This window comes from Ascoidea rubescens (genome assembly GCF_001661345.1).
Source record: "Ascoidea rubescens DSM 1968 unplaced genomic scaffold ASCRUscaffold_4, whole genome shotgun sequence".
Lineage (NCBI taxonomy): Eukaryota > Fungi > Ascomycota > Saccharomycetes > Ascoideales > Ascoideaceae > Ascoidea > Ascoidea rubescens.
This window is the reverse complement of record NW_017962916.1, coordinates 681,032-708,907: the sequence shown is the minus strand read 5'-3', so window position 1 is coordinate 708,907 and position 27,876 is coordinate 681,032. Positions and strand designations below refer to the sequence as shown.

At 30.5% G+C, this 27,876-nt stretch overlaps 7 protein-coding genes across 7 annotated transcripts; 3 read left to right on the top strand and 4 right to left on the bottom strand.

Annotated features, from left to right (window-relative positions):
- Nucleotides 1–225: 225 nt before the first annotated feature.
- PGU1 (endo-polygalacturonase) lies at nt 226–1,338 on the top strand (the record flags this gene model as incomplete). The annotated part of the gene is made up of 1 exon (XM_020190451.1): nt 226–1,338. One exon carries the CDS (start codon nt 226–228, stop codon nt 1,336–1,338), a length of 1,113 nt encoding a protein of 370 aa, XP_020048267.1.
- A 3,522-nt stretch (nt 1,339–4,860) lies between these two features.
- Nucleotides 4,861–7,254, bottom strand: ASCRUDRAFT_69670 (leucine-rich repeat domain-containing protein; the record flags this gene model as incomplete). The annotated part of the gene is made up of 1 exon (XM_020191697.1): nt 4,861–7,254. The coding sequence occupies one exon, from the start codon at nt 7,252–7,254 to the stop codon at nt 4,861–4,863; it is 2,394 nt and encodes a 797-aa protein (XP_020048266.1).
- A 3,891-nt stretch (nt 7,255–11,145) lies between these two features.
- On the bottom strand, nt 11,146–13,684 carry RRN3 (rDNA-binding RNA polymerase I transcriptional factor). The gene has a single exon (XM_020192969.1). The coding sequence runs from the start codon at nt 13,633–13,635 to the stop codon at nt 11,317–11,319; it is 2,319 nt and encodes a 772-aa protein (XP_020048265.1). The 5' UTR covers nt 13,636–13,684; the 3' UTR covers nt 11,146–11,316.
- Nucleotides 13,685–14,065: 381 nt separating this feature from the next.
- ASCRUDRAFT_75205 (bZIP transcription factor) lies at nt 14,066–16,127 on the top strand. Its single transcript, XM_020192968.1, has one exon. The coding sequence runs from the start codon at nt 14,215–14,217 to the stop codon at nt 16,036–16,038; it is 1,824 nt and encodes a 607-aa protein (XP_020048264.1). The 5' UTR covers nt 14,066–14,214; the 3' UTR covers nt 16,039–16,127.
- A 622-nt stretch (nt 16,128–16,749) lies between these two features.
- Nucleotides 16,750–18,566, bottom strand: ASCRUDRAFT_75204 (Vps5-domain-containing protein). The gene has a single exon (XM_020192967.1). It carries the CDS (start codon nt 18,423–18,425, stop codon nt 16,773–16,775), a length of 1,653 nt encoding a protein of 550 aa, XP_020048263.1. The 5' UTR covers nt 18,426–18,566; the 3' UTR covers nt 16,750–16,772.
- A 941-nt stretch (nt 18,567–19,507) lies between these two features.
- MRPL44 (mitochondrial 54S ribosomal protein mL53) lies at nt 19,508–19,853 on the bottom strand (the record flags this gene model as incomplete). Its single annotated transcript, XM_020189582.2, has 2 exons — nt 19,508–19,620; nt 19,679–19,853. The coding sequence occupies 2 exons, from the start codon at nt 19,851–19,853 to the stop codon at nt 19,508–19,510; spliced, it is 288 nt and encodes a 95-aa protein (XP_020048262.1).
- Nucleotides 19,854–20,705: 852 nt separating this feature from the next.
- On the top strand, nt 20,706–23,759 carry KGD1 (alpha-ketoglutarate dehydrogenase KGD1; the record flags this gene model as incomplete). Its single annotated transcript, XM_020190408.1, has 1 exon — nt 20,706–23,759. One exon carries the CDS (start codon nt 20,706–20,708, stop codon nt 23,757–23,759), a length of 3,054 nt encoding a protein of 1,017 aa, XP_020048261.1.
- Between the last annotated feature and the right edge of the window lie 4,117 nt (nt 23,760–27,876).

The window sequence follows — 27,876 nt, the reverse complement described above, 5'->3', positions numbered from 1 at the left end:
TTCAGCTTTACAATGAATTAATTAATTAATATTAAAAAACAATTGAAGTCCACAATGCTATATTTTTCATATAAAATGGAACCGTTTTTTTAAATGAAAAAATATTTTATTTCTTATACTAAATCATCTTAAAACTCATTCAAAGTTATCTATCTGATTATTCAGTTTTCAGTCATTCCTTTAAATTATTTTTATTAAAACTTTTATCCAAAAAAAAAAAAGAAAATGAAATTATTAGCTTCTTTATCTATTTTGTTAGCCATTTTATCTAATGTTTCTTCTAGACCCTTAGAAGCTCCGAAATTATCAAAACGTGATGATTGCATAATCAACACATCTTCTTTTGGCTCTATTTCATCAATTCAAAAAAACTGCAAAACCATTGTGGTTGAAAATCTTACTGTTCCAAAAGGGAAAACTTTAGATTTATCTTCTTTAAAAGAAGGTTCTACTGTTACCTTCAAGGGTAAAACTACCTTTGAATATAAAGAATGGAAAGGTCCTTTAATTAAAATTTCTGGTAAAAAGATTAAAGTCACTGGTAAATCAGGTCATGTTATTGATGGTGATGGTTCTAGATGGTGGGATGGTAAAGGAGGAAATGGTGGTAAGACCAAACCAAAATTCTTTGCTGCTCATAAAATGATTGATTCTACAATTGAAGGTCTTAATATTAAAAACACCCCAGTTCACTGTTTCTCAATTAACAATGTTCAAAATTTGGTTATTAGTGGCATTGTACTTGATATTAAAGATGGGGACAGCAATGGTGGTCACAACACTGATGCATTCGATGTTGGTTCATCGACCGGTGTTACTATCAAAGATTCTACTATCTATAACCAGGATGATTGTTTAGCCGTTAATTCTGGTAATGATATCACCTTTACCAATAACTATTGTTCTGGTGGTCACGGTATCTCTATTGGATCCGTTGGCGGAAGATCAAATAATGTTGTTGATGGTGTTTCTGTTTCTGATTGTCAAATTGTTGATTCTGATAATGGTGTTAGAATCAAGACTGTTTACGGTGCTACTGGAAAGGTTAACAATGTCAAATATGAAAATATCACTTTAAAAGACATTATCAAATATGGTATTGTCATACAAGGTGATTATGAAAATGGTTCTCCAACTGGTACCCCAACTGGCGGAGTTCCAATCACTAACTTAACCATTAAAAATGTCACTGGTAACGTTAAAAGCACTGGCCAAAATATTTATATTTTGGTTAAAAATGCATCAAAATGGACATGGAGCAATGTTAATGTCACTGGTGCTAGCAAAATCAAAAAACAATGTACCGGTATTCCATCTGGTTCAGGAGCTTCATGTTAGATATAGAACCGTCTAATATCTAGTCATTATATTTAAGTTTTATATAATGATTATCAGTCAAAAACTCGATTTTAAAGCATTTCTAACGTTAAAAAGAAATAACATATTGAATAAAAAAAATTAAATCAAATGCAAAAGATTGAATATGATATAAAAATTCATAATAAAATTGTAGAAACATATTATTTTTTATTACTTAATTTAAATTTTTTTTATTATTTTATAACGATAATAGTGGACAAGTTGTTACACATTTATAAATGTAATATTAACAGGCATTTTATAGGCTTTTGTGGTTGAAAGGTGCGCTCAGTTTCATATACAAAATAACCTTAGTGGTCATCTCTGAAGGGCTCCTGGATACTATTGTATGTGTCAATTTTTGGAATTTGTTGTTTTGAAAAAACATCCATAACCAGAGAGAGTTGCAAGTTACAATTATTGATTCCAATGCGTTTTTGTTATCTTTCATTTTTATATTATTACATTTGCGTTTTACACTTAAATTTATTCTACTGTAGCTAAGCCTGAACGTGGAACTAGAGGATCCCGACAGATTCGGGTTACTTAAGCCCGAACATATACTTAAAGCCGATAATTATCACGTGTGATAATAGCCAAAAAAAATCAACAATAAAAACATCCAACATTTACCGCAATGCTAAACAACAACATAAACCCATACACAGCACCAATTTTTCACCGATAATGTAATGGTTAAAGCAAATTGTAATTAAAAGGACTTTTATAATATTCTAAATAATAACATTTTATCAGATCAAAAGCGATAATTCAATTTAAACATAATTCAACTTAAATATAAATGATACTTTTTTATAAATACTCAAAACATTTTTTGTTTCTTTCAAAATCAGTTTAATTGAACCCACCGACTAAACATTGCATATTTACCCAATTAACAAAACCGATTATAACAAACTTTAGAAAACGAAATTCAAAAATATCAAAAACAAACATCAATTTTTTTTGTTCAAATATTGGTACTCTAAAAAAATTATTATTTCAGAACAGAGTCAAATAATTTACTTGTCTTCATAGTTTTTAAACAATAGTATTATACTTATTTTCATTGATTAAAAATATAATGTAATTCATAATAAAAATTTTATTAAACTGCTCATAGGATTAAAGCTGCCTCAAACGTAATTTTTATTTTTCACTTCCAAAAAGTTTACTTTATTAACTAATTTGAAATATTGTTTTGTTTTAATTTTCAACTTTTAACAAAAATCAGTTCAAAAAAAGTGGAATAACAAGCATTAAATAATATCGTAAATTAAAACATTATCTTTAATGATTTTCAAACCATTTGATTCACTGATAAGAAATATGAAGTTGCAATCAGGAAAAATTTTTAATAAAATAAATCGAACCAAATTATTTACTCCTATCATATACTACTATTTTCAAGATGAAACACACAATTACTTTAAATGTATTATTTTAATTCAAGCTAAACTATCAATATAAAAACTAATTAATTTCAATGGCCTTTTAATCTTTGATTTTATTTCACAAATAGCCCAACTGATAAGATAAATAATAAATTGAGTTTTAGTTGATTGGAACCTATTGATTCAAAAAAAAATACTTTTTAATTGAAATTGTTCATAAATATGACTCAAATCTGCTGAATATTGCCATAATTGAAATCAAAAAGGTGGTAAATGGAATCAACTTATATTTTTTAAAATAAATTATCCGAAAAAACAAAGTTTTTGCACCTAACTTAAAATGCTTTTCAATGATTCTTTTTTCCCTGTAACTACAATACAAGATCGTTTTAAATCACAAAGCAACTAATTATAAAAAACCGACATTGAGCTCAAAGTTCACTGCAATAGTTTGTGCAAAAACAGAAATTATTTTAACCTAAAGTATACTAATTTGTTCTATAACCATTGTTGTAATATATAGATATGATTAGCTACTACGGTCTTAATATCCTTTTCTAAATGATTTTCTGATAATCGAGCCTAGCTCTGTAGTTCAGTGATTTCAACTTGTAAAAATAAAACGCATTTTGTGTTACCAAAGCAACAACTGAACACTCTTTTTAGTTTGACTCTTAAAGTATTTGTATTTTGAAAATATTCTACGAAAAAATATTTCAAAAAAATAGTAAATAAATTAAATACCTGATCGATTTTTTTCAAAAGAAAGAAAAATCAGGTCTTGTTTATATTATTTAGAACATATATATTTAATAATAGATTTTTCATAATTAAAAAGATAAGACATAATTTGTAAACAAAATGAATTTGTAATCAATTGTAGATTTTTAATTTATTTTCTGAACCAAGGCTATCAAATTGTAAGATTCAAGTGACCGGTTGATAACACTATAAGACTCATAATCAATACAAATCTATGAGACCAATGAAGTGGAACTTACTCAATCAGGAAGTTTCTACCTTTATATAAAAAGATATCAAATTAGAGATAGTTGTGTAAAACAAAAAAAAAATAAGAGAAAAACAGATTTTTAAATATTGTAATAATTGTAGGCCCATGTAGTTTGCTCAAAGTAGGACAAAGACAATGAACAATATTGTAATAGTTTCCTTAGAATTATCAACAGTAATTAACTCTTTTTTGTTTATTTATTATTTTCTGACCACAGGACTAGCCTGTAGACCTATACACTATTTGGTTTTTACCCTATATATCCGAAAAATTTACTCTTTATTGGAAGCAACATTATAGAAATGCTCGAGCTTTTTTTTTTTCATTAATTGGTTCCTAGCAGAATTCTAGGACAAAGCAAGAGTTTAATTACAGAATACCAGGCGCTGATAGTTCTCTTACATTTTGATTAAAGTGAATTTTACTTTAAATGATGCAAAGCATCTAAGTTGAGACATGTCGACGCTTTTTTACGGTCTTTAAAACAAAACGGGTTTGAACCCCATCTAGGTTGTTCTTTATTTTAAGCGTATATCTTCCAAGTTCTAACAAAAGCAATAAAAGTCAGAAAAAAAAGCAAATTACAAAAGGAATATAAAAGAAGGCATATAATGTTTAAATTCAGAGTAACCAGCTAATAAATAAAAGAAGACAACTCATATAAATGTTGAAAGTTGGTTGTCAAATATGGGTTGATATTATAGCAGGATTAGACATGCAGCCAAAATTTATCATTTATTTGTTTTGGATTCTAAAAATAATAGTTTACATATTATGTACAAAATGCGTAAAAGCTTGCCAACTATAAAAAATAAATTAATTAAATTATGAACCAAATAATAAAAATGTAAAACAAAAACTTAGTAGAAAACAAATATATTTTTACAGGTTTCCAATCCTTGAACTCTTATGAAGTAGAGAAAAGCTATAATAATATCATTTTCCAACAATCGAAATTGATTTTTATGATACTTTGAGTTTAATAATATACATATATGACGATTAATTTTTTTATAAACTGTTTTTAAATAAGTCAAATGTTATTGGATTTAAATGAATATTAAAATGTATTATATTTCCATTTTTTATTCATTATTATAGATTATGTGAAAGATTCACTTTAACATTTGAAGGAATATTCATTTGATTTCGGTTTATTAATTGATTGTAACTTAAATCAAGTGATCTTAATTTAAGCTGATTTTCATTAAATTTGATAGAAAAGTCTCTTAATTTGTTTGATTGTATAAAAACTCTCCAAACATTATTTGGAATCTCAAAATTCTTCAATTCTATTAATTGATTATCATTCAATTTAATAATTTTTAACTTGGAAAGATTTTGCGGATTTTCAATAGAAAAGTTATTGACTTTGTTCCATGAAAAATCAAAATATTTAATGTTTTTTGGAATATAAATATTATTTAAATTCTCAATTCGATTTGCAGAAAAATTAACATTTTTTAAATTTTGAAAATTTTTGGCATTTTTACTAGAAAAAAGTGTTTTTTGAACATTTTTAATTAAATTGTTATTTCCTTCTAAATAAACCAATTCTTTTAATTCTGATAAACTATCAATATTTTCAATACGATTTGAAGAAAATGATAATGTTTTCAAGTTTTTTAAATAGCTTATAAACTTAATACCAATAATTTGATTATTATTTAGGTTTAGATCAGTTAAGAGAACTAGATCTCTTAAGCAAGAGACTTCACTGAGATAATTCCCACTTAAATTTAAATCTTTTAATAAAATTAATTTGCTTATGGGCTCAACACTAGTAAAACTTAAAACCTCAACTTTACCAAAGCGCAGTTGTTGATTAAATTGAAATTCACCGAAAAATTCAATCAATTGACTTGTATTATCATTGCTATTTTCTCCTTCTTCTTCCCCTTCATTATCCTCATTTTCTTGATAATTCTGATGATTATTGGGATTATTATTTTGATCTTCATTAATTAAATTAAAATTATCTAGATTATTAAAAGTAGCATGATTAACCCCCCTATCATAATATATATTATCTGTTTGAGCAATATTATTTGTTTGGGCATTATTATTTAACAAACCATTAACACCATCGATCAAAATAGTTTCAAAAGAAGTAGAAGGTGATGAATTAGTGGTTTTGTTATCATTATCATTTATGATAACTTGATTATCTCCGTTTTGCCGGTAATCATCATGATTATTGGGGTTATTATTTTGAACTTGAACTTGAATTTGATCTTGATCTTCTCGACCAATTTCATCCTGATTTTGATTGTCCCTATTTACACAAAGAACAATATTTTCATTATTAGATAAATTTAAAGATCTTAGATTATTTAGATTCGATAGAGGTGATATATCCTCAATTTTATTATGAGAAAAGTTTAAAGTTTTTAAATTTACTAGTTGTGATAGACATGATATGTTATAGATATTGTTTCGGGACAAATCCAAACCAGTAAATTCAGCTTCATTTGTTAAATTTTCAATGTTGTCTAAGGAGTGACCTAGAAATCGAACCGTTTTCATTTTAAGAGAAGGAGAAAAATGTTTTATTTTTAATTCAGAAGCAAAGGATAAAAAATCAATTGAAAATCTCATGAATGAATTTAGTTCTTTAAAAAATATATCGTTGTCAATTGGAAATTCATCTAGATTAATTTTAGTCTCATCGATATAACCATCACTGTGCTCATTATTTTCAGTTAGCTGAGTCATATACGTTGATTTTTGTTCTTTAAAAAGTGAAGAACATTTATTAAAGGACTCAAACTTTAAAAAAACATTTGTGTTCTTTACAGAGTAGTTTTGGTCTTCACTTTCAGTTAATTGATTCAAAAACCAAAAATGGTTAGAAACATTGATTGAAAAAGCCTTAGAATAAATAATGATTTGTTTCAAAGAATTTGAGTTGAGAAGAATTAATAATTTTATGAGTTTGTTCCAGATATCACATTTATGTTTTAATGATTCATAATTATCTTTACAAAGTCTGTTGTCTTTGCCAGAAATAATAAGATTGATTTTTTTCAAATTTTCTGTTTTTTTTAAAATATCACTGAATAAATTGCAAGTTTGTTGATTCAATTCAAAAAAATTTAACAATATTGTATAATTTTGAATACATTTTGTATCTTCACTGTTGAGTTTTATAAAATCCGGGGCTTTAAAATATAAGGAATCTTTTGATACATCCAATTTTTTGTCATAATGATTATCAAAAAGGTCAAAAATATTATTATCATCGTCACCATCATCTTCATTATTATTATCTTCTTTATCATCATCATCATCATCATTATCTTCTTCTTCTTCTTCATCATCTTCATCTTCATTATTACTATCAATAGAATTATATAGATGTTTATTCCTAACTCTAAAACTGTTATATTCAATATATCTAGTAAGATGTATGAAAACAGAATTATATAACTTCAAAGCAGCACCAGCTTCCACTGCTCCTTGAATTAATTCCTTGGGAAACAGATCCATATTTAGTATTTAGTAGATTGTATATCTGGATTTATTATTATGAAAGTTTGATATACTGTAATAAGAAAGAATCATATTTTAATTTTGAATATGGATGAGGGCTGCATTATTTATATGAAAGAATATGAAAGAAAATATGAATCAGTTATTTTCATGATTCCCATTTTTATTTAAAAGTGTTTCTTGAAATTTAACCTGTGTATTAATTGTTTATTTAATTGAAATTTCCATCAGTATAAACAAAACAGTTTTGATATTGGTTATTATCATTTTTTCCAATGCATCATTTAATATCTGGTTGATGAAGGATATTTCAAAATATATCGAATATATATGCAGTTAGAGGCAGATGTGCATTTTCACCAACAATACGGAACAATATCAAAATGTGGTTTAGGAACTTTATTATTTTGTGAGATTAAGCAAAATGGTAATCCTAAAACAAAATCAATTTGAAAACAAATCTCTCTTGTATGGTTGATTGTCTAAAGTGTATTTCACCAAACAGATGGTTTAATACTTGCTTGTCTTTAAAACCCACCAAACCGGCTTATGATGTTAATATTCAACTTAACATGAATAAAATAAACGTGTGTTGTTGGTTTTTCGATTTCTTTTAAATAATGCTTTATGATTCAGTATAAACCAGAAATCAGAGTCTTTCAACATCTCCCCGGATATTTTTTGATGTAACTGTAAGTACAGTTCAATCTGATGTTCTTGTGGTTGATCTTTTGTTGTTTTCTGATATATGCACGGAATTTATTTGTGGTAGTTGAAAGATGTCCTTAGCAGTTTTATTATTATTAGTCTGTAAAAAGCTTTTCTAAAAGCAGCTTTTCTTTGAGGTCAAATTCAAAAAAATTTATTAGTTTAGGTTTTTAGAAAGTAAGACACAATTGACTATCTGGTAGTGCACACTGATTCCGAGTGGTGGTTTGTGAAAGCAAAACACAAAGTTTCACCACTGGCACAAAATCATCAATCAATTAATGCCATAAAATTAGCATCACTGGATAGTATTCAATACTGATTTAGTTTCCAAATAGAATACACCAAAATAAACAATTAGTAATGTAAAAACTCAAGCCTTTTTTGTTAATTTGAAAGCTTCTTCGAATGTGTAAACATGTTAAGTAAAAGCATTCAGTAAAAGAATTCAGTATAAGCGTCAGTTATCTGTATTATTGGTATATATCGAGAGGTTTGTGGGTGAGACAGGCAGTGGTATCCAGAAAAAGACAAAAGTAGCTGTGTGTCACATGTTACACGATATGCTGTTAGAAAAGAACGCTACTTTTACCAAATATGCACATAGTCAGGAATTTTATTTTTTTGATATTTGTTTCAACAAACAAGACTCTAGTCAAAACATTAATACATGATAAAAGTCTGTTAATAACTTGATTGGCTTTGTTTTCTCTTTTCTAGTAACATGGACAAACCTCAAAGTTGTTTTTGCAAAAAGTTTGCAATTAAATTTCAAAAACATTTAGTCAGATGCTCCATTTTTTTAGGATTTTCATTAACGTTCCAATACAGTAACATTTTACTGGCTTTTCTTCAATTGGTTTGAATTAAAAGTATTACAAACCATACAATTCAGATCTTTTTTATGTTTTATGCTATATTTTTATCCTAAGATCATTACAAAATCCGTGTGTGTTTTACTGAATATTGATGTGTTTTAGAATCAGTAAAAAATGATATAGGTAATTTAAAGGAGTTTCAAAAATGGTATTACAATATATTTCTACTATTATTACAAAAGATAGAATTGATGTGAATAGAGCAATATTCATTAATACTATCATGATTATCAATTTAAGATAACTGTATTTTGTGTCTGATCTCAGAAGAGTATTAAATTGGAAAATTACTTTACTATTGAAAAGCAAAGCTATCAAAAACTAAAATTAAATAAATTAAATGTCTATNAAATTTATGATATGTTATTTGGTAAAATTTATTTATTTAAAATGAAAAAAAGTATATTCAGCATTCAAAATATCTAATATTTTCAAGAAACTCAAAAATCTTATAAAAAGGAACTACTTGAACAGGAATTTTTCAGAACTCAATCAGTTTACAATTTTAAATATAACAAATTAACTTAATTCAGGGCTTCAGATATTTTTATAATTCAGTAAAAATTATGCTGCTCTACAAAATCAAGAAAAAATATAATAAAGTCTAATTACTAAATATAGAATGATGATATATTGAATTGATAAAAAAATTCAGAAATCTGATGAAATAAAACCATTGAGATTATAATTTTCTAGAAGAAAGTTTTGACTTTTAAAGTACTGAATATTTAAATTCTTATTGCAATATGACTCTTTTGTATATTTTAAATATCATTTCTTTCATTATTTCACCAGTTTTGATCAACTCTAAAGTTTGAATTGATCAGTAGATGAATTTGAAAATTTGGAGGTTTTATGCGCCTTTTATGGATAAATGCCTTTTAACTGTAATTCAATTTGAGGTTTATTAAATAACTTGAAATTTTTAGGGGCTTATATTTATTTTTTTTTAATGAAGAGTTTAAAATAAGTTAGTTTTGAGTATAATGAGAGGTTTAAAGCATTTTTATCTCCGTAATAGTAAATACTTTTATGGAGTAAACAGAGACTTTTGATCGATTAGAATGTATATTTAAATGTTTAATACAACTTTACTCATTTATTAATGAACTTAAGAGCTACCCAAATTCTATTAATTCATAAAAAATGAAATAAATTGATATGTGAGTTAATTACTTTAATGAATATGAAAATTTCAAGTTTTACAAAGCGGATACTAAGACAAGATTATATAAAGAGAAGAACAAAAAAGTAAATTTTTTTTTTAAATCCCGGATTTTAATCTAATTAACGAAATTTCAGTGTTAAATTTTTTTTTCTTCTGACTTTAAATTGCTACTCTTTGCTGTTATCTTTGTTTTAAAATAATTGAATTTTTAGAGAGACTTAACAACATTAATCACTTCAGATATATTGAATTGATTTCTATTCTCATCTCCTATGAGCTATTTTATTTTATTTTAAATTATAATTATAAAATTAATATCATTGGGATCCATTTCTATGATAAACTTTAGAAGCTTGAAGCTTGAATTTATTGAAAACATGTATAATGAAATAAGAGATTTCTTATCAAAAAAATGAAAATGATGCACATACTATCAAGTACCTAGAATACCTTTCAGATGATGTTGCAACTGTTTTTTTATTTAATTGTCAATTATTTCAATAACTTTTTAATTAGATGTTCATCAAATAGAGCGATTATCTAACTTTTTACTTTATTGAAAACTAACTGTTAAATTTCAAAACTAATATTAACGTCTAAATAATTGGTTTGATATATTTATCGTTTTAGGATCTTTCAGTCTCCAATAACAAAAATGAATAATCGGGTTTCCAAGTATTTTAATAAACCTATTAAAATATGTGCAAGGTTACTAATTAATTGTTTTGATATAATAAAATCAACTATTTAAATATTCTGGGAAATGAAAAGGATTTTATTTTCACTGCCCAGACTAATCCATATTTTGTATGATTTCAGATAATTGATTTTATTTTAGTATTTATTTTTCTATGATGCATCTATCTGGAAGTACCTTTTAAGAACTGAGCTTAAATATTAATGATAAGTATAACTAGTTTAAAATTATAGTAATTTTTCATTTCTAAACATTTTTTTTGATCTATTTAGGTTGGCTACATTTATATTGGCTATATTTTCATTGTGCAATAATTTTTTGGAAGGCCCAAGTTGAAAATAAAAATACTATTATCAAGTTAATGGGTAAGAAATTACAATTAATTATTTAAAATAAACATTTTTTCTATATAATTAAGATTTTTAATAATTTACGTGGATTGATTAAGGAAAAATCAAGAAGAATGTTAAGCATATAAAAATATGAAGTTATGAAAATATGAAAATATGAAAATATAAAAATGTAAAACATAAATAAACTAAAAAGTAAAAAGAAAATAAATCAAGAGCAAAAAAATTGATTATATCAAAATGACTGGTCAGGGTTCATTAATCACTTTCAGTTTCATCGCTGTAGTATTTTGATATTTGTTCCCACTCTATATATTCATCTTGAATCATTTTTTTGCTTTCTTTCAAAGGTATAGGGTCAAATGGAAAATAAGCAACCAAGTCTAAAAATTCCTGTTTAGAATAAAATAATATGTTTTTTTTATTATCTTCAATTTGATTATTATATTGGGTACCTGATTGACTATTAGATTGGCTGTCGTTATTTAAATCACTGAGATGATCATTTGAAAATTTTAACAAAGTATTTTTTTTAAAGGGGCCAGTAATTAAATCTCTTTTATTTTGCTCAATTATTGAAAAACAATAGCAAACGTTTTCTTGAAACGATATTTTAGCAAACATCATAACAACAGTTTCATTGCAAAATTTCAAAGGATTAAATTTTGTCATTATCATATTTTGAAAAAACTTGTCTAAATCCATTTCCCAAACACTATTTTCTATATTTGAATCAATAATCTTACTGGTACTTTTATTATTATCAACAATACTATTGTCATGATGAATGTTATTGTTCTTACTGCTATTATTAAAATTAACTTTACGTAATAAGGGAAATCTAAAACAAAATATATACAAAATTGATTGAAAGACAGCATAGAATAGTTTGAATCTATCCATACCTTGATTAGCGTCAGTATCGTCTACTTCAATTTCTCTTTCTTGAACGTATTTGTTAATCCATTCCATTAAATAGCTTATGATAAATAAGATTTGTTCCTTGTTAACTAACTTAGCTCTGGCAAGGTAAGAAGATAAATATTGAATAGATTTAATCTTATTATCAAGGATCTCGTTATTTGAAAATGAGATATCTATTAATGAAATCAAAAACGAGTCAATCAACTGAGGATTTTTCTGAGAAATGAAAAATAAAATATATTGAATAATTTTTGTGTTATTAGTTCTAATAATGTGAGATTTAAATATGGATATTAATGACAACCAGTTATTTTCATTTTGAATATTTTGGTTTTCTAAATCATAGTGATTTAAGCCATGATCTGTATAAGTATGAGTGGTATTGTTTTTAAATAAACCATTTAAGCTTTTAAAGATGATCAACATTATTGAATCTAATTTATCAATTTTTTCTTTGACTATTTCTAAATTATCTAATGAAAATGATGGATTCGGATCATATTCCTCTAAATCAGAATCGTTATTGCCATAGCCATAGTTTTCGCTGTATGGTTGGTTTTCATTATCATCATCATTATCATCATTAGAATCGTCAGAGTCCTGATCATCATTATCATTGTTATTGTTAGGATCATCGAAATGCACTTTTTTTGTGGTATTTGGATTATTTTCTTGAAGTTTGTCTTGAGCGTAATCTTCCAAGAGATCATCTAATGATTCATCTAATGAATCAATATCTATTTCGTCTAAATAATTTTGTAATTCGACATCTAGTATTAGTATATTTTGGATTATAGTTTTATAGATTGGAAAGGTTAAATCATTTTGGTAATTTATTATGAATAAAACATTGTTTAAATAGTTTAAATAGGATTTTAGTTTTGTAAATTTGTTGGGAAAATTTTTAATTATAATTGAAGATAAATTATTAATTTGGATTGGCATTATTTCAATAATTTTTTTTAAAATTATATGATGAATGTTTCTAGTGATGATTAAATTGAAATTTGTAAAATCACCAATCAAATAAGACACTATTTCACTAAACCATTTGGGAATTCCACTGATTAAGACAATTAAAAAATTGATCCAGGTTGATTTCAATTGATTGAGATCATAAAATTCTTTGCCGTTGGGACTGTCGTCAATGTTGTCAATTTTATTGATGTTATTGATGTTATTACTATTATTATTATCATTGGTTAAGTAATCATTATATTTTGAGAATCTTGAAGATAATTTCAACACAGAATAAATAAAAGTGTTTGAGTTCAAGTTGTCCAATTTAGATATCTGCAAAGAGATTTTTCTTAGGATGATAGATAAGTTTAAATTACTAATGGCGTCAGTATTAGTTAGTGGTTTTGATATTTTAGACGAAAGTTCCATTAGATCTTGGAAATTCTTTTTTTCAACTTCTTTCATGATATTTTTTATATAGTTCTCCATTAGAACAGAGGAAAACTTCAATTTCTCATCGATTTTATCTACTTTAACGATCTGAAGGGGTTTATCCATGGTGTCGAGTCTATCTAATCTATCTAGCTCACTGGGAGAATTGGAGTTGATAGTTTTTGATTTTTTCAAAGGAGGACTAATGCTGGAGTCATAATCAACCTCAGAGATGTGCCTCTTCAACCCAACTTGCAACATGGTATCAACAAAAACAATGCTTGAGAAAAGAACAAAAAACCAAAGAAACCTCAAACACAAATATTACAAAGAGAAAAGGATCAAAAAATATTTCAGCCAGATTCAAATAAAAAATTTCACAGGGTCACGTTGTGTCTGAAACCATAAAGATGGATCATTTCTGTGCTTATATAATTACACGCTTACAAGTGACGTCAGTTATGTGGATGCGGTTATATAATAGTTTGTCAGCTGATCGTGTTGATCACGCTTCTTACACGTGACTTAATTCTTCAGTTTTCCCTTTTTGCTTTTTCTCATTTCATGTATTCCTCTAAAAAACTTACAAAGAGATTACAAACAATTTACTGACAAAGAAATTACAAAGCTGCTATTTCACTCGCCTAGTAAGTGCTTATCGTCTTTTCCTTCTTCTGCTTCTTCTTCTCTTTCTTCTCTCTCTTCTTATTCTTTTTGTTCTTCTCTTTCTCTTTGCTGGGCCTTTTTTCTGGTGTCTGCTATCGTTTTCAATTCGTTTTTACTAACATGTCTCCCTTCTCCAGTCTTCTCTTCTCCTATTTCCATATTCCTTAGTTTCTGATGGAAGAACAAATCGATCCTACTTTTAGAGACGACAACTTGTCAGTGATGAATCCTTCTGATTTTGAAGATGTTGCTGCTGCTGCTGTAGCTGCTGCCAAAATTTCCAGAGTCTCGTCTGCTTCTCTTTCTGTCACCATGAATGCTTCTCGCCTAGTCAAGGAACTCTCCAACAGTAATGATAGTGGTAATGACGACGATAATGATAACCTGGATCAAATTCTTCCCAATCAAAATTTAAACTCAAACCATAATAAGAATAACACCAATACTGATAGTAGGAATAATGCCATTAATAACAGCAACGATGATAATAATAATAATGATAATGATAATAATAATACTAATGTTAATGATCACGATATTGATTTAAACGATAATTCTGATTTCAATGATGCTAATATTGGCTTGGAAATCGAGAAACATTCAGAATCTCAGAAAAATTTGAATGTTAATAACAACAATAATAGCAGTAATAACAATCAAAATAACCGAAACCAAAATAACGGTATTCATGAAGATATCGCTAATGAAATGAATAAACTCAATAATTTGAATGGTAATATTGATAATAATCTTGGTTTTAATACTAATCAAAACGAAAACAGTAATAATAATTCTAACAATAATAACAATTTCAAGAAAAACTCTCACAATAACAATAATAACTCAAATAACTCAAATGGCTTGAAAAATGCAAATAATTCCAACAACAGCTCTACAATAAATTCTCAAAACAATAAAAATAACACCAATAATAATCATGATAATGATAATAATAATGGTATTAGTAACAATTCCAATGGTTCTAATAACAATAACAGTAATAATAATAATAGTAATAATAACAATAATAACAATAATAACAATAATAACAATAATAACAATAATAATAGTAATAGTAATAGTAATAATAACGAGGATAATCAAAATGAAGACAATGATCATGATATGACTTCAAATAGCATCACTGATAATATTCCAAACATGGACTCTTTTCAGTCTGCTATTTCTAAATTATCAAATTCAACGGATTTAAACTCTTTAACAAGTTTGGCTGATTTCAATGCCAACTCAATAAAAATCTCAGTTGGAAATTCAAATTCCAACTCCAATAGAAATCAAGTTAACGACTCAAATATTAATTCAAATGGTAATCATAGTTCAGATTCAAACTCAAACTCAAACTCAAACTCAAACTCAAACTCAAACTCAAATTCAAATTCAAATTCAAATTCTAATATTAATTCTAATTCAATCTCTAACAGAAATAAAAATCAAATTTCAAACAATGCTAATAACTCAAATAGCTCAAATAATTCAAACAATTCAGAAACCAACAGAGCTTTGAGCCAAATATCAAACCCAAGCACTAGAAATGCTATTATATCATCCCTAGTCAATTCTTTCCAAAACAGTAATACAGGCGATAACGTTAATCACAGCAATACTTTAACAAACCTCGGCAGTCTTTCCAATATCAGTCTTACTGGTGGGCTAGCAAATGGGCTTAACATTCAAGATATAAACCAACCCAATAACCATTCTCAAATGTTAACCAATATGAGTCAAAACAAAATAATTAAACCGTTAAATTCCTCAAAGAGAGCTCAGCAAAATAGGAATGCTCAAAGAGCTTTTAGACTAAGAAAAGAGCAGTATATTAAGGATCTAGAAGCTCAAGTTTCAAGAGTTAAATCTTTAGAAGATCAAATTCAATTTTTAAAGGAAGAAAATAAACAGTTGAAAGATTATACATTAGCTTTACAAGCAAAATTACTAAATGATGTTCCTCAAACTCTAGATATTAATTCAAGAAAATGATCCTTTATGCTTAATATATATACATATTTAAATTTTATAGTAAACATTTTTTTTCTTGTATTACCATTATTAAATTTTTTATGTTTTCCATGTGTTAATTTATTATTTATTAAAATAAATATTATTTATAACTTTAACTATCTATTTTTGTGGGCCAGTAACATGTATCTGTAATGGATTTAAATTAGTTAAGTTTAGCATAAAATAACAATCTTAAAAGCAATGAAAACAAATTCATTTATCTCGAGTTATTCCTTATTTACTAAATTCAGCAATAATGAAATGTTTTAGTTATTAATTAATTAAATAATTAATAACTGTTCAATGTGCTTGAACGAAGCAAAAAAAAAAAAAATGTTTTAGCAACATTTGAATTGATTCAACTTAAAAGAAATCAGATGATTTCCCAACAGAATAACAATTTTTTGCTTTTGTCAATTGCTTATTTTGTAAAAACAATTCTTAATTTCCTAAGTTTCTCGTAACCTTTTTCAAATCAACGATAATGTTGTTTAATTATTATGAAAATATAATACAAATTTGAAAAAGAATAAATCTTTTCAAGAAATTAGCATCTAAGATGATTTAGAAATTAAACAAAAATATAAATAAATTAAAAATATTAAAATATAGAAATCAATCACAAAATAGAAAATGAAAATGAAAATGAAAAAAAAAAAAAAATTTAAAAGTAAATTAATTGAATAGTATTGTTTTTTTTTTGTTTTTCCCAGTTAGGTAAAAGAGCCTAGATTTTCTCTTTGATAAAATGTTTCTAGAACCTCGATACATTCTTTTTGGCTTTCGATCAAACTTTCCAAATAAGTTTCAACGGAATTTTTAAAGTCGTCAATTTTTTCTTGTTCAAATTTTTTCATTTCTCTTTTAATTAGTTTTGAGATATAGATGAATTCTTTCTTGACCAATTTTTTTCTTTTTTCGATTTCGTCAATTTCTAATTTTAAGGAATTGATTTTATCGATTTGATTTTTGTAGTATTTGTTGAGGGTGTTGAGGTTATTAAATTTTTTGTTGTAGTCATTTTCGATAGAATTTAGGTTGATTAGTAGTTTGTTTCTTTGTTGGAAAGTGATTTTGATTGAGGATATGATTCTGATGTATTCTTCAAGGACTATACCTAGGGTCAACATGTCTTGGATAGAGTTTCTTTCATTTAATTCTTGGATTCTGTAGTGGATATCGGAGAATTCGACTAATAGAATTGAGGTGTCGTGATTTAGTAGCTGTGCGTCTGAGAAGGTTGATAGGATGAGGCTAATTTCCTGAATAATTAGAGATAGTTCTTTTCTTTGTTGGATGACATTTTCGAGATTTTTATAGAAAGTTCTTAGCGAAGTGTCTAATTTTTCCAAGTAAGATTTAAAATTTTTGAAAAAGTCGTCGTTGTCGATAATTTTTGAGGTTGAGTTTATGATTGAAAAACTTGAGTTTGAGTTTGTGTTGATGATGATTGAACTTGCGATTGATAATTTTTTTTCGCGTTCTCTTTCTTTTGAATCTTGGTTGAATTTTTCAGTTTTTAGGAACATGAGAAAGTCGTCGTCATTTTGTAGGATTGGGTGGGAGGATATTTTGAGAAGCATTTTTTCTAGGGAGAGTCTTCTATGTTCTATGAAATTTTCATCGAATCTGCCCATTGCTTGTTTTAAAGGGGGAGGTGGGATGATTATACCGGGGTATGAGATTTGTAGGTTGTTGTATAGCCATCTGAAGTCTTTGTATCTTCTTGATACTACGATGGTGTCTAGGTTTGAGTTTTGTAGAAATTTTTCGCTTTTAGATTTGGTTTTGACGGAGTATAGGATGTGGGAGGAGGTTAGTTCGTTGATTTTGATGGGGTCGTATACAGAGATTTGGAAGTGTTGGAGAGAAGGGTTGTTGTAGGTGTCGTTGATGTGGGAGTCTATATCTGAGTGGTATTGCAGGTCGTTGTTATCGGATTGTGTATGGGGATTGTCACTGAAGTTGAAGATTGAGGTTGAGGCAGAGTGGTTGGGGAGGATGAGAGAGGATTTTGTGGTGGAGGATGAATTGGATGTAGCTGTGTTGTTGACCACACCCAATGGGTCGTTGTCATTGATTGAAGTGTTTTTGTGGTTGTATATATTTGATGCCGGGATTTGTTGAGTGAGATGTGAGATTGAGGTGTTTGAGATGTTGGATATGTTTGAGTTGTTTGAGATGTTTGAGTTGTTTGATATGTTTAGGTTGATTTGAAGGTTGAGATCAGTTGAGTCGTGTAGGTAAGTTATGCTGTTAGTGCTGTTGTTGTTTGAGTAAATGAGGTCTTCATTTGATTTTGAGGACGATTTATCGTTTGAAGATTTACGATTTTTACGAATTCTTTTTTTCTTTGCTTTGAACATTTTGATTGGAGTTGATAAGTTTGTGTTGAAGGAGTTATTCTGGGAGTTTTCAGTGATGGATAAGATGTTGTTATTCTGAGTATTGTTGTTGTTGTTGTTGTTGTTGTTGTTGTTGTTGTTGTTGTTATTATTATTATTATTATTATTAATTGAATTGATGGTATTTGATTGAGGGTTGTCTAGATCATTGAATAGGGTATCGTTTTTAGAGAGGATTTGGTTGTTATTATTTTTATAGAAGTCTGAATAAAGGGTATCATTTAGGTTATTGAATATTTTTTTGTTTTGATTATCATTATCATCTTGGTCAAGTTCATTAGGTTGGTTAATTTGAGTGTTTTGTGTAATTTGATCAATTTGATCGATATGAGTATTTGAGTGGAAGTGGATAGAGTTGAATCTAGTGATTGATTGATTTAGATGATGGTGAGTATCATTATCCAATTGGCTTTCGATTTGATTTTCGATTTGATTTTCGAATTCGTTCTGGTTGTTTGTAATTGTAGTTGGATTTGTATTCTGGTGGATGATATCGCTGTGATGGTTTGGTTTGGGATTAGGAGGAATATCGTCACTAGCAAAAGGGTTGTGAAGCAAGGTGTTATTTGAAGCCTGGTCGTTGAAGATGCTGGGTGAGTTCCAGTTCAAATGCGAGGCAGACAATTCATCCATTTTACAAGAGAGAGCAGCCAGGGAAAGTCATGAAGAGTGGTGGTTGGATAGCAAGGAGTTATGGAACAGAGAGAGTGGGAGGTGGATAAGAGATTATATACTATCATCAGAGCAGAGTTTTGTCCTGGTTTGTTTCTAGGGAGGGTGGATGCACGCAGAAACGGGATGTGAACGCGAAAGATCAGAGGAAATGTATGGGAAAGCGTGACTACAGCATGTGATTTGAGACGAGTATGGGAGAGCAAGGGAGGATCACATGCAGTAGGAAATAAAGATGTGTATTATATACAGAAGATGAAGAGAATGAGAAATTAGTGGGAATACCATCAGCATTGAGCAAGAGTTAAGACGTTGAACAGCAATTCAGCACCAATTCAGCACCAATTCAGCACCAATTCAGCACCATCCAGCTAGCCTTGGATGGACTCCTTGATCTTCAACTGCCGGGAGTGGTGGTCGAACAACGCAGCGAGCTCTGGGAACTTGAAGTGGGAGGGGTCGTGTTCAAGCACAAACTTGTCCTCTGCAGGGTGTTAGTGGTCATGCAACACAGGAAGCAGAAGGAGCTCAGAAATACATACTGAAGGTGATCTGCACCAGCGGCTGTTGCTGCGAGTGTGAAAGCGTCTGGAACGACACAGCACACGACGTCTTCAACAGCGAGGGAATCAGCGCAAGAAACAAACGCGCCGTTTTGCTGCCGGGCCCGAGCGGGTCGAAGCGAACAACCACTTTCTGGAAGTACTTGGTGATCATTACAGAAGAAGCACAGGAAGCACACGCACAAGAAACACAAGAAGCACAAGAAGCACAAGAAGCACAAGAAGCACAAGAAGCAGAACAAGCACCCGCTGGGAAAAAAGCCCGTAGCACGTGCTGTCACATGAGTGTCACGCCGCGCACGTGTCTTGCTTTCTGACCCGCACGTGCCGTCCGCTCCCGCAAATCGCAGCGGCCCTGAGTTTCGTCCGCCCACCGGAACCGACATGGCTTTCTCATCTCTCGCGCCTTCGTCTTCCATCTCCGGTCTTCTCTTTCGCTGCTCTCGGGAACCGGCACGTGATGCATCCTGCAGCCAGGTCCAAACACGCACTGCTGATTGGCTGCACGTACGGGAAATGCGGTTCGGATCTCGCCTGCGCAGCTTTTTCTGCTTCGGCCGGCTCCCCATTGGGATAGATCAATCTTAGCAGAATATTTTTTATTTTCTTCGCCATGCTGAAATTCCCACAACGATCTTATATATACTTTTTCATTTCTTACCTTTTCATACCACTCCATCTCCATTTCCAATCCCATCATATTATTGTTTTTAGTGATACTTTGGTTAATAAAATACTATAAACCACTCTAATAGAATAATATCAACAACACCAATAATAATAATATAATCTCATAACGGAATTGCAATCACTCGGTTTCTATCAATTGATTCTCCTCTTTTGTCTTTTGTTCTTAAATGCTTCTTTGATATCAATATTCGATTTCTTTCAATTACTTATATTATTATCCATCTCTAAATTTATATCTTTTTCCCTATCCCTAATCTCCCATTTGTATATCTATTTCCCTCGAGTTTCCCTTTAGTTTCCTATTTTAATACTCAAAATGTTGAGATCCATCACAAAATCCTCTTTAGCTTCCTCAAACTCAATCCTAAAGTCCTCAATCTTACTCAATTCTTTTAAGTCGTCTTGTCTCATTAAAAGATTTCTCTCCTCCTCCTCCTCGCTAGCATCAAACCAATCGCCACCAGCTCAAGATGTCTTTCTCTCTTCCAACAACGCCAACTACATTGACCAAATGTACTCTGCCTGGTTAGCCGATCCCTCCTCTGTCCACATATCTTGGAATGCCTACTTTAAAAACCTAGATTCTGGCTTGCCTGCCTCCAAGGCCTTTCAAACTCCCCCAAACCTTTTCCCTCTAGGATCCGGAAACATTGGTGTCGCCAACATCACCCCTCCAACTGACAAACCAATGAACGAAGACGTTATAACACATTTAAAAGTCCAGCTACTCTGTAGAGCTTACGAAGTGAGAGGCCACCAAGCTGCCAACCTAGATCCCTTGAACATCTCCTTCGGTACCCACAACAAACCTGCTGAACTAAACCTTGACTACTACGGCTTTACCGAAAATGATCTCGACAAACTCATCACTCTTGGTCCTGGTATCCTCCCAAGATTCTCCAACAACTCCAACAAGGGCCAAATGAAACTAAGAGACATCATCTCCTCCCTAGAATCTCTCTACTGCAACTCCTACGGTCTAGAGTACATCCACATCTCATCAAGAGAACAATGCGACTGGTTGCGTGAAAGAATCCAGGTCCCAACTCCCTTCCACTACTCAAACGACCAAAAAAGACAAATTCTCGATCGTCTCATCTGGGCCACCTCCTTTGAATCCTTTCTATCAACAAAATTCCCCAACGACAAAAGATTCGGTCTTGAAGGTGAAGAATCCGTCGTCGTCGGCATGAAATCTCTTATCGACAAAGCTGTCACTTTTGGTGCTGAAGACGTCGTCATTGGTATGGCTCATCGTGGAAGATTAAACGTTCTCTCAAACGTCGTCAGAAAACCAAACGAATCAATTTTCAGCGAATTCACTGGCTCCAAAAAGGATGACGAGGGCTCCGGTGATGTCAAGTACCATCTCGGTATGAACTACCAAAGACCAACTGTGTCTGGTAAACACGTCAACCTATCTGTTGTCGCCAACCCCTCCCATCTCGAAGCTGAAGACCCTGTTGTCTTGGGCAGAACCAGAGCTATCCAACACTACAAAAACGACATCGGTACCTTCAACAAAGCCCTTGGGGTTCTCTGTCATGGTGACTCTGCCTTTGCTGGTCAAGGTGTTGTTTACGAATCAATCGGCTTAACCGCCCTTCCTGCCTACACCACCGGTGGTACTATTCACATCATCATCAACAACCAAATCGGTTTCACCACTGATCCAAGATTCGCCAGATCCACTCCATACCCCTCTGATCTCGCAAAGTCCATCAACGCCCCAATCTTCCATGTCAATGCTGACGATGTCGAATCCGTCGTCTTCATCTGCGATCTAGCTACTGAATGGAGATCAACCTTCCACACTGATGTTATCATCGATGTCGTTGGATACAGAAAACATGGCCACAACGAAACTGATCAACCTTTCTTCACTCAACCTAAAATGTACGAAGCCATTGCAAAAAAGGAATCCGTTATAGACATTTACTGCAAAAAATTAATCAAAGACGGCACCTTCACCCAGGAAGATATCGATGAACATAAAAAATGGGTCTGGGGCCTCCTAGAAGATTCCTTTGCAAGATCAAAAGAATATAAACCAACTGCAAGAGAATGGCTAACCACCCCCTGGGAAGGTTTCAAATCTCCAAAGGAATTGGCCGAAGAAATCTTGCCCCATTTCCCAACTGGTCTTCCCACTGAAACCCTCAAACACATCGGTAACACCATCTCAAGCTGGCCTGAAGGCTTTGAAGTTCATGGTAACTTGAAGAGAATCTTGAAAAACAGAAAGAAATCCCTAGATACTGGTGAAGGCATTGATTGGTCTACCGGTGAAGCCCTCGCTTTTGGCTCTTTATTACTAGAAGGCTACCATGTTAGAGTCTCCGGTCAAGATGTTGAAAGAGGTACCTTCTCACAACGTCATGCTGTTCTACACGATCAAAAGACTGAAAAGACTTACACCCCCTTGAAAAATTTAGATGAAAAACAAGCTGACTTTGTCATCTCAAATTCCTCTCTAAGTGAATATGGTGTTATGGGTTTCGAATATGGTTACTCCTTAACTTCTCCTGACGCCTTGGTTGTTTGGGAAGCCCAATTTGGTGATTTTGCAAACACTGCTCAAGTCATTGTTGATCAATTTATCTCATCTGCAGAATCAAAATGGAAGCAACGTTCCGGTATTGTCTTATCTTTACCTCATGGTTACGATGGTCAAGGTCCTGAACATTCTTCTGGTCGTTTAGAAAGATACCTACAAATGTGCTCAGAAGACTCAAGACACTTCCCATCCCCCAAAAAATTAGAAAGGCAACATCAAGATTGTAATATGCAAGTCATCTATCCAACTACTCCTGCCAATATCTTCCACGCTCTTAGACGTAACATGCACAGACAATTCCGTAAACCTTTAATCATCTTTTTTTCAAAGAACCTTCTTAGACATAAATTAGCTAGATCCAAAATCGATGAATTCCTCGAAGGCTCCTCATTCAAACTCATTATTGAAGAAGAAGTTCCAAACAAACAAGATATCAAGAGAGTCGTATTATCCTCAGGTCAAGTCTACGCACAACTTTATGCCAAGAGAGAAGCTCTTAAAAACACTAATACCACTTTCATAAAAGTTGAACAAATAAATCCTTTCCCTTTTGCTCAATTACGTGATGCCTTTGACTCTTATCCTGCTTTAGAGGAAATTGTATGGTGTCAAGAAGAACCACTCAATATGGGTGCATGGTCTTTCGTCTCCCCAAGATTGAACACTACTTTAGCTGAAACACAAAACTATAAATCGTTCAAAATAAGATATTGTGGTAGGGATCCTTCTGCTTCTGTTGCCGCAGGTAGCAAGAAAATGCACATCGCCGAAGAAGAAGCTTTCTTGAATGATGTATTTAATACTAGCAATTAACTATCCAAGCCTTTGACTGATGGAAGTTGTAACAAGAATACTACTCTCGTCAAATCAAAGGACATTACCTCAGAAAAAGCAGAGGAAAAAATAGCCTCCAATGCTGATTTTGCTAATTCTGCTAATTCTGCTGATTCTACTGATTCTACTGATTCTCAACCTCAAACTAATGCTCAACCTACATCTTCTCAAAAGATTGAAGAAACTCCATCAAACCAAGAAACCAAAACAACTCAAAAACCTTCCAAGGGCTTTTGGCATAATTTTTTCTCAAAGTTTTAAATTTTTTTTTTCTTTTTTTAGTTAATGTATTTTTCTAGCAAGTTTTTATATTTTATGACATTTCCCAGTTTTATTTTGAATTCATAAGATTTTTGTTTTTATACGTAAGATAATATATTATATCATGATAATATTGTAATAAAAATTACATTATAAAATTTAATAAAATTCTATAAAATAAAAACAAAACTTCCTAAGCTTTTCATTTACTATAGACTGATTGATACCAACTATCAGGAACCATTAATATATATCTATTCATTGCTTCTCTAAATCGGGTCTTGTATTGTTTGGGAGTAACGACAGTAGGCTTTTTTCCACCTCCGCCACCAACCAAACCCTTCTCTTTGACCCAACTCTCTAATTTTTTATCCCATGTAAACGTTCTTATATAATCAATAATTCCAACAACTAGCTCTCTATCACTCATGTCCTTCTCAGGAGCATCTTCGATTCCAATCACTAATGAGTAATCCATCACATTCATCTTACTCAAAAACAACGTATCGTTGAATAACGACGCTGTTAATAAGTTTTTGTCATGATCTCTCAAGTACAATGGCGATTCATAAATATACTCAACCATATTCTCATCCAATAACACTTGGTTCTTTTTATCAGTCTGGACCTGAACATGTCTATTTCTCATCGAGCCCTTCAAATCAAAGATTTTCAAAGATTTTCGATTATAAAATAAATTCTCCATTATAAGAACATTCATTTTAAAATTTTTCCCATTGACTGGGTTTTTGATTTGTATTTGATAAAACCCAAATATTTTCGATAAAACAGTTAATAAATCATGGTAAAGAGCCTGTGTCATGTATTCAAAATAATTAGGTGAAATTTTAACAAAGGCTTCCAATTCAGCGTGAGACAACTGTTTTATAATAAATCTATCATCCAATGTTTTCAAAAAAGCAGATCCACTTTTTCCTCCACTAGAATTCCACTTGACACATCTTGAAATACTCTGAATGAAATTATCACCACAACCACATTTCTGTCTTAATGCATGGAATTGCTCAGCATAAAATATTTTGCAAGAAAATGTTGAGGAGTCTTCTAAAAACAAATATTTTAAATGAATAGCTGTTTCCTTTAGCATGATTTGTTTTAGTAAACCATCTTCATTTATATTGGCATTTTTGTTTTGAGACGATAATTCATTTTTCAAGTTATTTATCTTGTCCATATAGTCCATAGAGCTTAAACAAAATGCAATGAGAGAACTAGGTTCATCCTCTCGCACTATAATATTGCTATCATCAAAAATATGCTCCGAAGATGTTGATGGGTATTCAAGTGGCTTCCATAATGTTGCAGATCTATCGGCCCAAAAGTTTCTTAGTGTATCCATCAATGAATTTTTCTCTATTTGAGGAATTTCAATAGTCTTTTGATCTTTATTTTCCATATAGTTTTTTTCATCAGAAATTATGTTTTCAATAGAACTTTGCTCGCTATGTGTCTTTATCGGAGAACTCGAGCTAGATGAAACTACTTCATTCATATTAGTTTCAACTTCAGTGTTTTCGATATTCTTTGGAGGTAAATCAACTTCATTTTGAGCGTTTACATTATTCGAACTCTGACCAGTCATATTATCTGTATTTTCATTCAAGGAAAAATCTCCATCTTCCTCAGTTGAAGAATGTCTTCCATGCTTAAAACATTTGTTATCATTGTTCGAACTCAATGACGGTTCATTGTCAGATTTCGCGGTCTCAGGAAGCGGCTCAACATTATAACTTTCAGAAACGTTTTTAGATTTGGTTGAGCTTCTAGAAGTAGCTGTTTCTGAAGATTGCGAATTTTGGCTGACATTTTCACTCATGGCATCTGCTATTCCCTCACGTATACTTGTACTTTTTGTCAATTGCTGCTGAGAATCTTCAACCTTGCTCTTTATCTCGTCTTCACCCTCGTCTTCGTCTTCATCAGAAATTTCAGCTACTGCATCTTTTGCACTCTCAAATATCTCAACAATTGGTTGAGACTTTATTACCGGGTTTGCTTTATAGTTATTAGCAAAAAGTTCTCTTCTTTCTCTTTCCCGTTGAATTTTAAATTCCATAGACAATTGATCTAAATGAATTTGATCAAAAAAATTCGTCAACTGCATAACTTTTCCTTTGCCATCTTTTTTACCGTGAACAGATTTGGGTCTAGCTTGTCTAAGTTGTAATTCAAGCTGTGTAGTATTCAATCCATAAAACTTGGGTATTTTGGATGGAACAGAATAATTTGGAAAAGAATCTTTTCTAGGAAAAAAATCAGACCGAATGTTATTGTTCTTGAGAGGTATATTGGTCTTGATAGGTATATTTGCTTGACGTGTAGGAATTTTTGAAGGCAATATATTTGTACGTTTTGGTACTTTCTCAATTTCATTATCATGAGGTTGAGGTTGAAATAAAACTACAGCCGCTCTACTTTTGCTTTCACCAAGAGATTTTCCTTTATTATTGTTTAGCATTGCTTCCATTAAACTAACTCTCTCCAAAACTTTAGATTTTTCTCTAGCCTTGTTAAAAGAATCACTAACTGGAATTCTTGAAGTAGGTAACTTAATGACTTCACTATTGTTTGAGTTATGAATATTATTATCAACCACAATGTTTTTATCGGTTTGAACAACTTTAGTTCCATCAGTTGTTGATATGTTTTTATCAGAAATTTTTTCAGCAGAATTTTGATTGGAATTGCTGTTTAGAGGACTAGGATTATTTGTTTGGTATCCATCTCTATTACTATTTTCTGTTTTAATGCTAGGTTCATTAATATTATTATCGGTAATGGAATAAATTCTGTTATTCTTTTCCAATAGCGGTGATGAGCTTATTTCTTCTAATTTTTTTTCAAGACTTTTTGCATTGGACATCACAGAATCTGTGATTTTTGATAGCGGAGTAATTTCTGGTATTTTAATAAAAATTTTATCAGAGTTATTGATTTCACCCGATGACAAACTGGCCATATTGTTTTGTATTTTTGATCCCTTTTCAACACTTTTGGCGTTCTGTTCACAATCATTGCAATTAACGTTATTGTTGCGGTTAATGTTAATATTGATTTTTTTATTTTTATCTTGTACATTTTCGCTTTTAATTTCTGATTTACCAGTTTGCACATTATTGTCTAAAACTTTCTCTGTTGAATTATCATTACTTTTTCCAGATTTTAATTGTTTTGTTTCTTTTAATTTTTCAATATCTTCGTTTTTTACTATTAGCTCTTTTTCTTCAGAAGGTTTTGGCTCGGGAAGAGTTTCATTTGCTTTGGCTTTCAAATCAGATTTATTTATTTCTTGTTGAGGAGAGCTAGCAATTTTTTCTAAAGAAAGATCATCTAGTTCAACTTCACTATCATCCTTTGATGCAGAGACTTCCATAGAATAAAAGATGCTTTTCATAATAGTACTAATATCTTTTTCCGACGGTAAAAACTCCTTGGAAAATGCAGAAAATGTATCTTGCCAATCAAAGCTCAATCCTTGAAGTTTCTTAATAATAACATTTAATCTTGAATACTCGTTTGGAAGAGTTGAATTGTAAATGTTCTCAATATCCAAATTCATCTGCTCATGTTGTTCGTAACAAAGCTTTACCAATTCTTTTACTTTATTTTTACCTGCTTCTAAATCAATCTTCACTCTGAGTAATCTGTTAAGAACACTATCAAAGAATTTATCTATTTTCTCTTTGATCTCATTATATTGTCTTCTTTTAAGTTTTATGTCAATTTCCCCAGGATATGCAAATGAAGATTTTGGAACAACGAGGTTTAATAGTTGGATTTCGGAATAAGTGAATTTAACAACTAAATTTTTAAT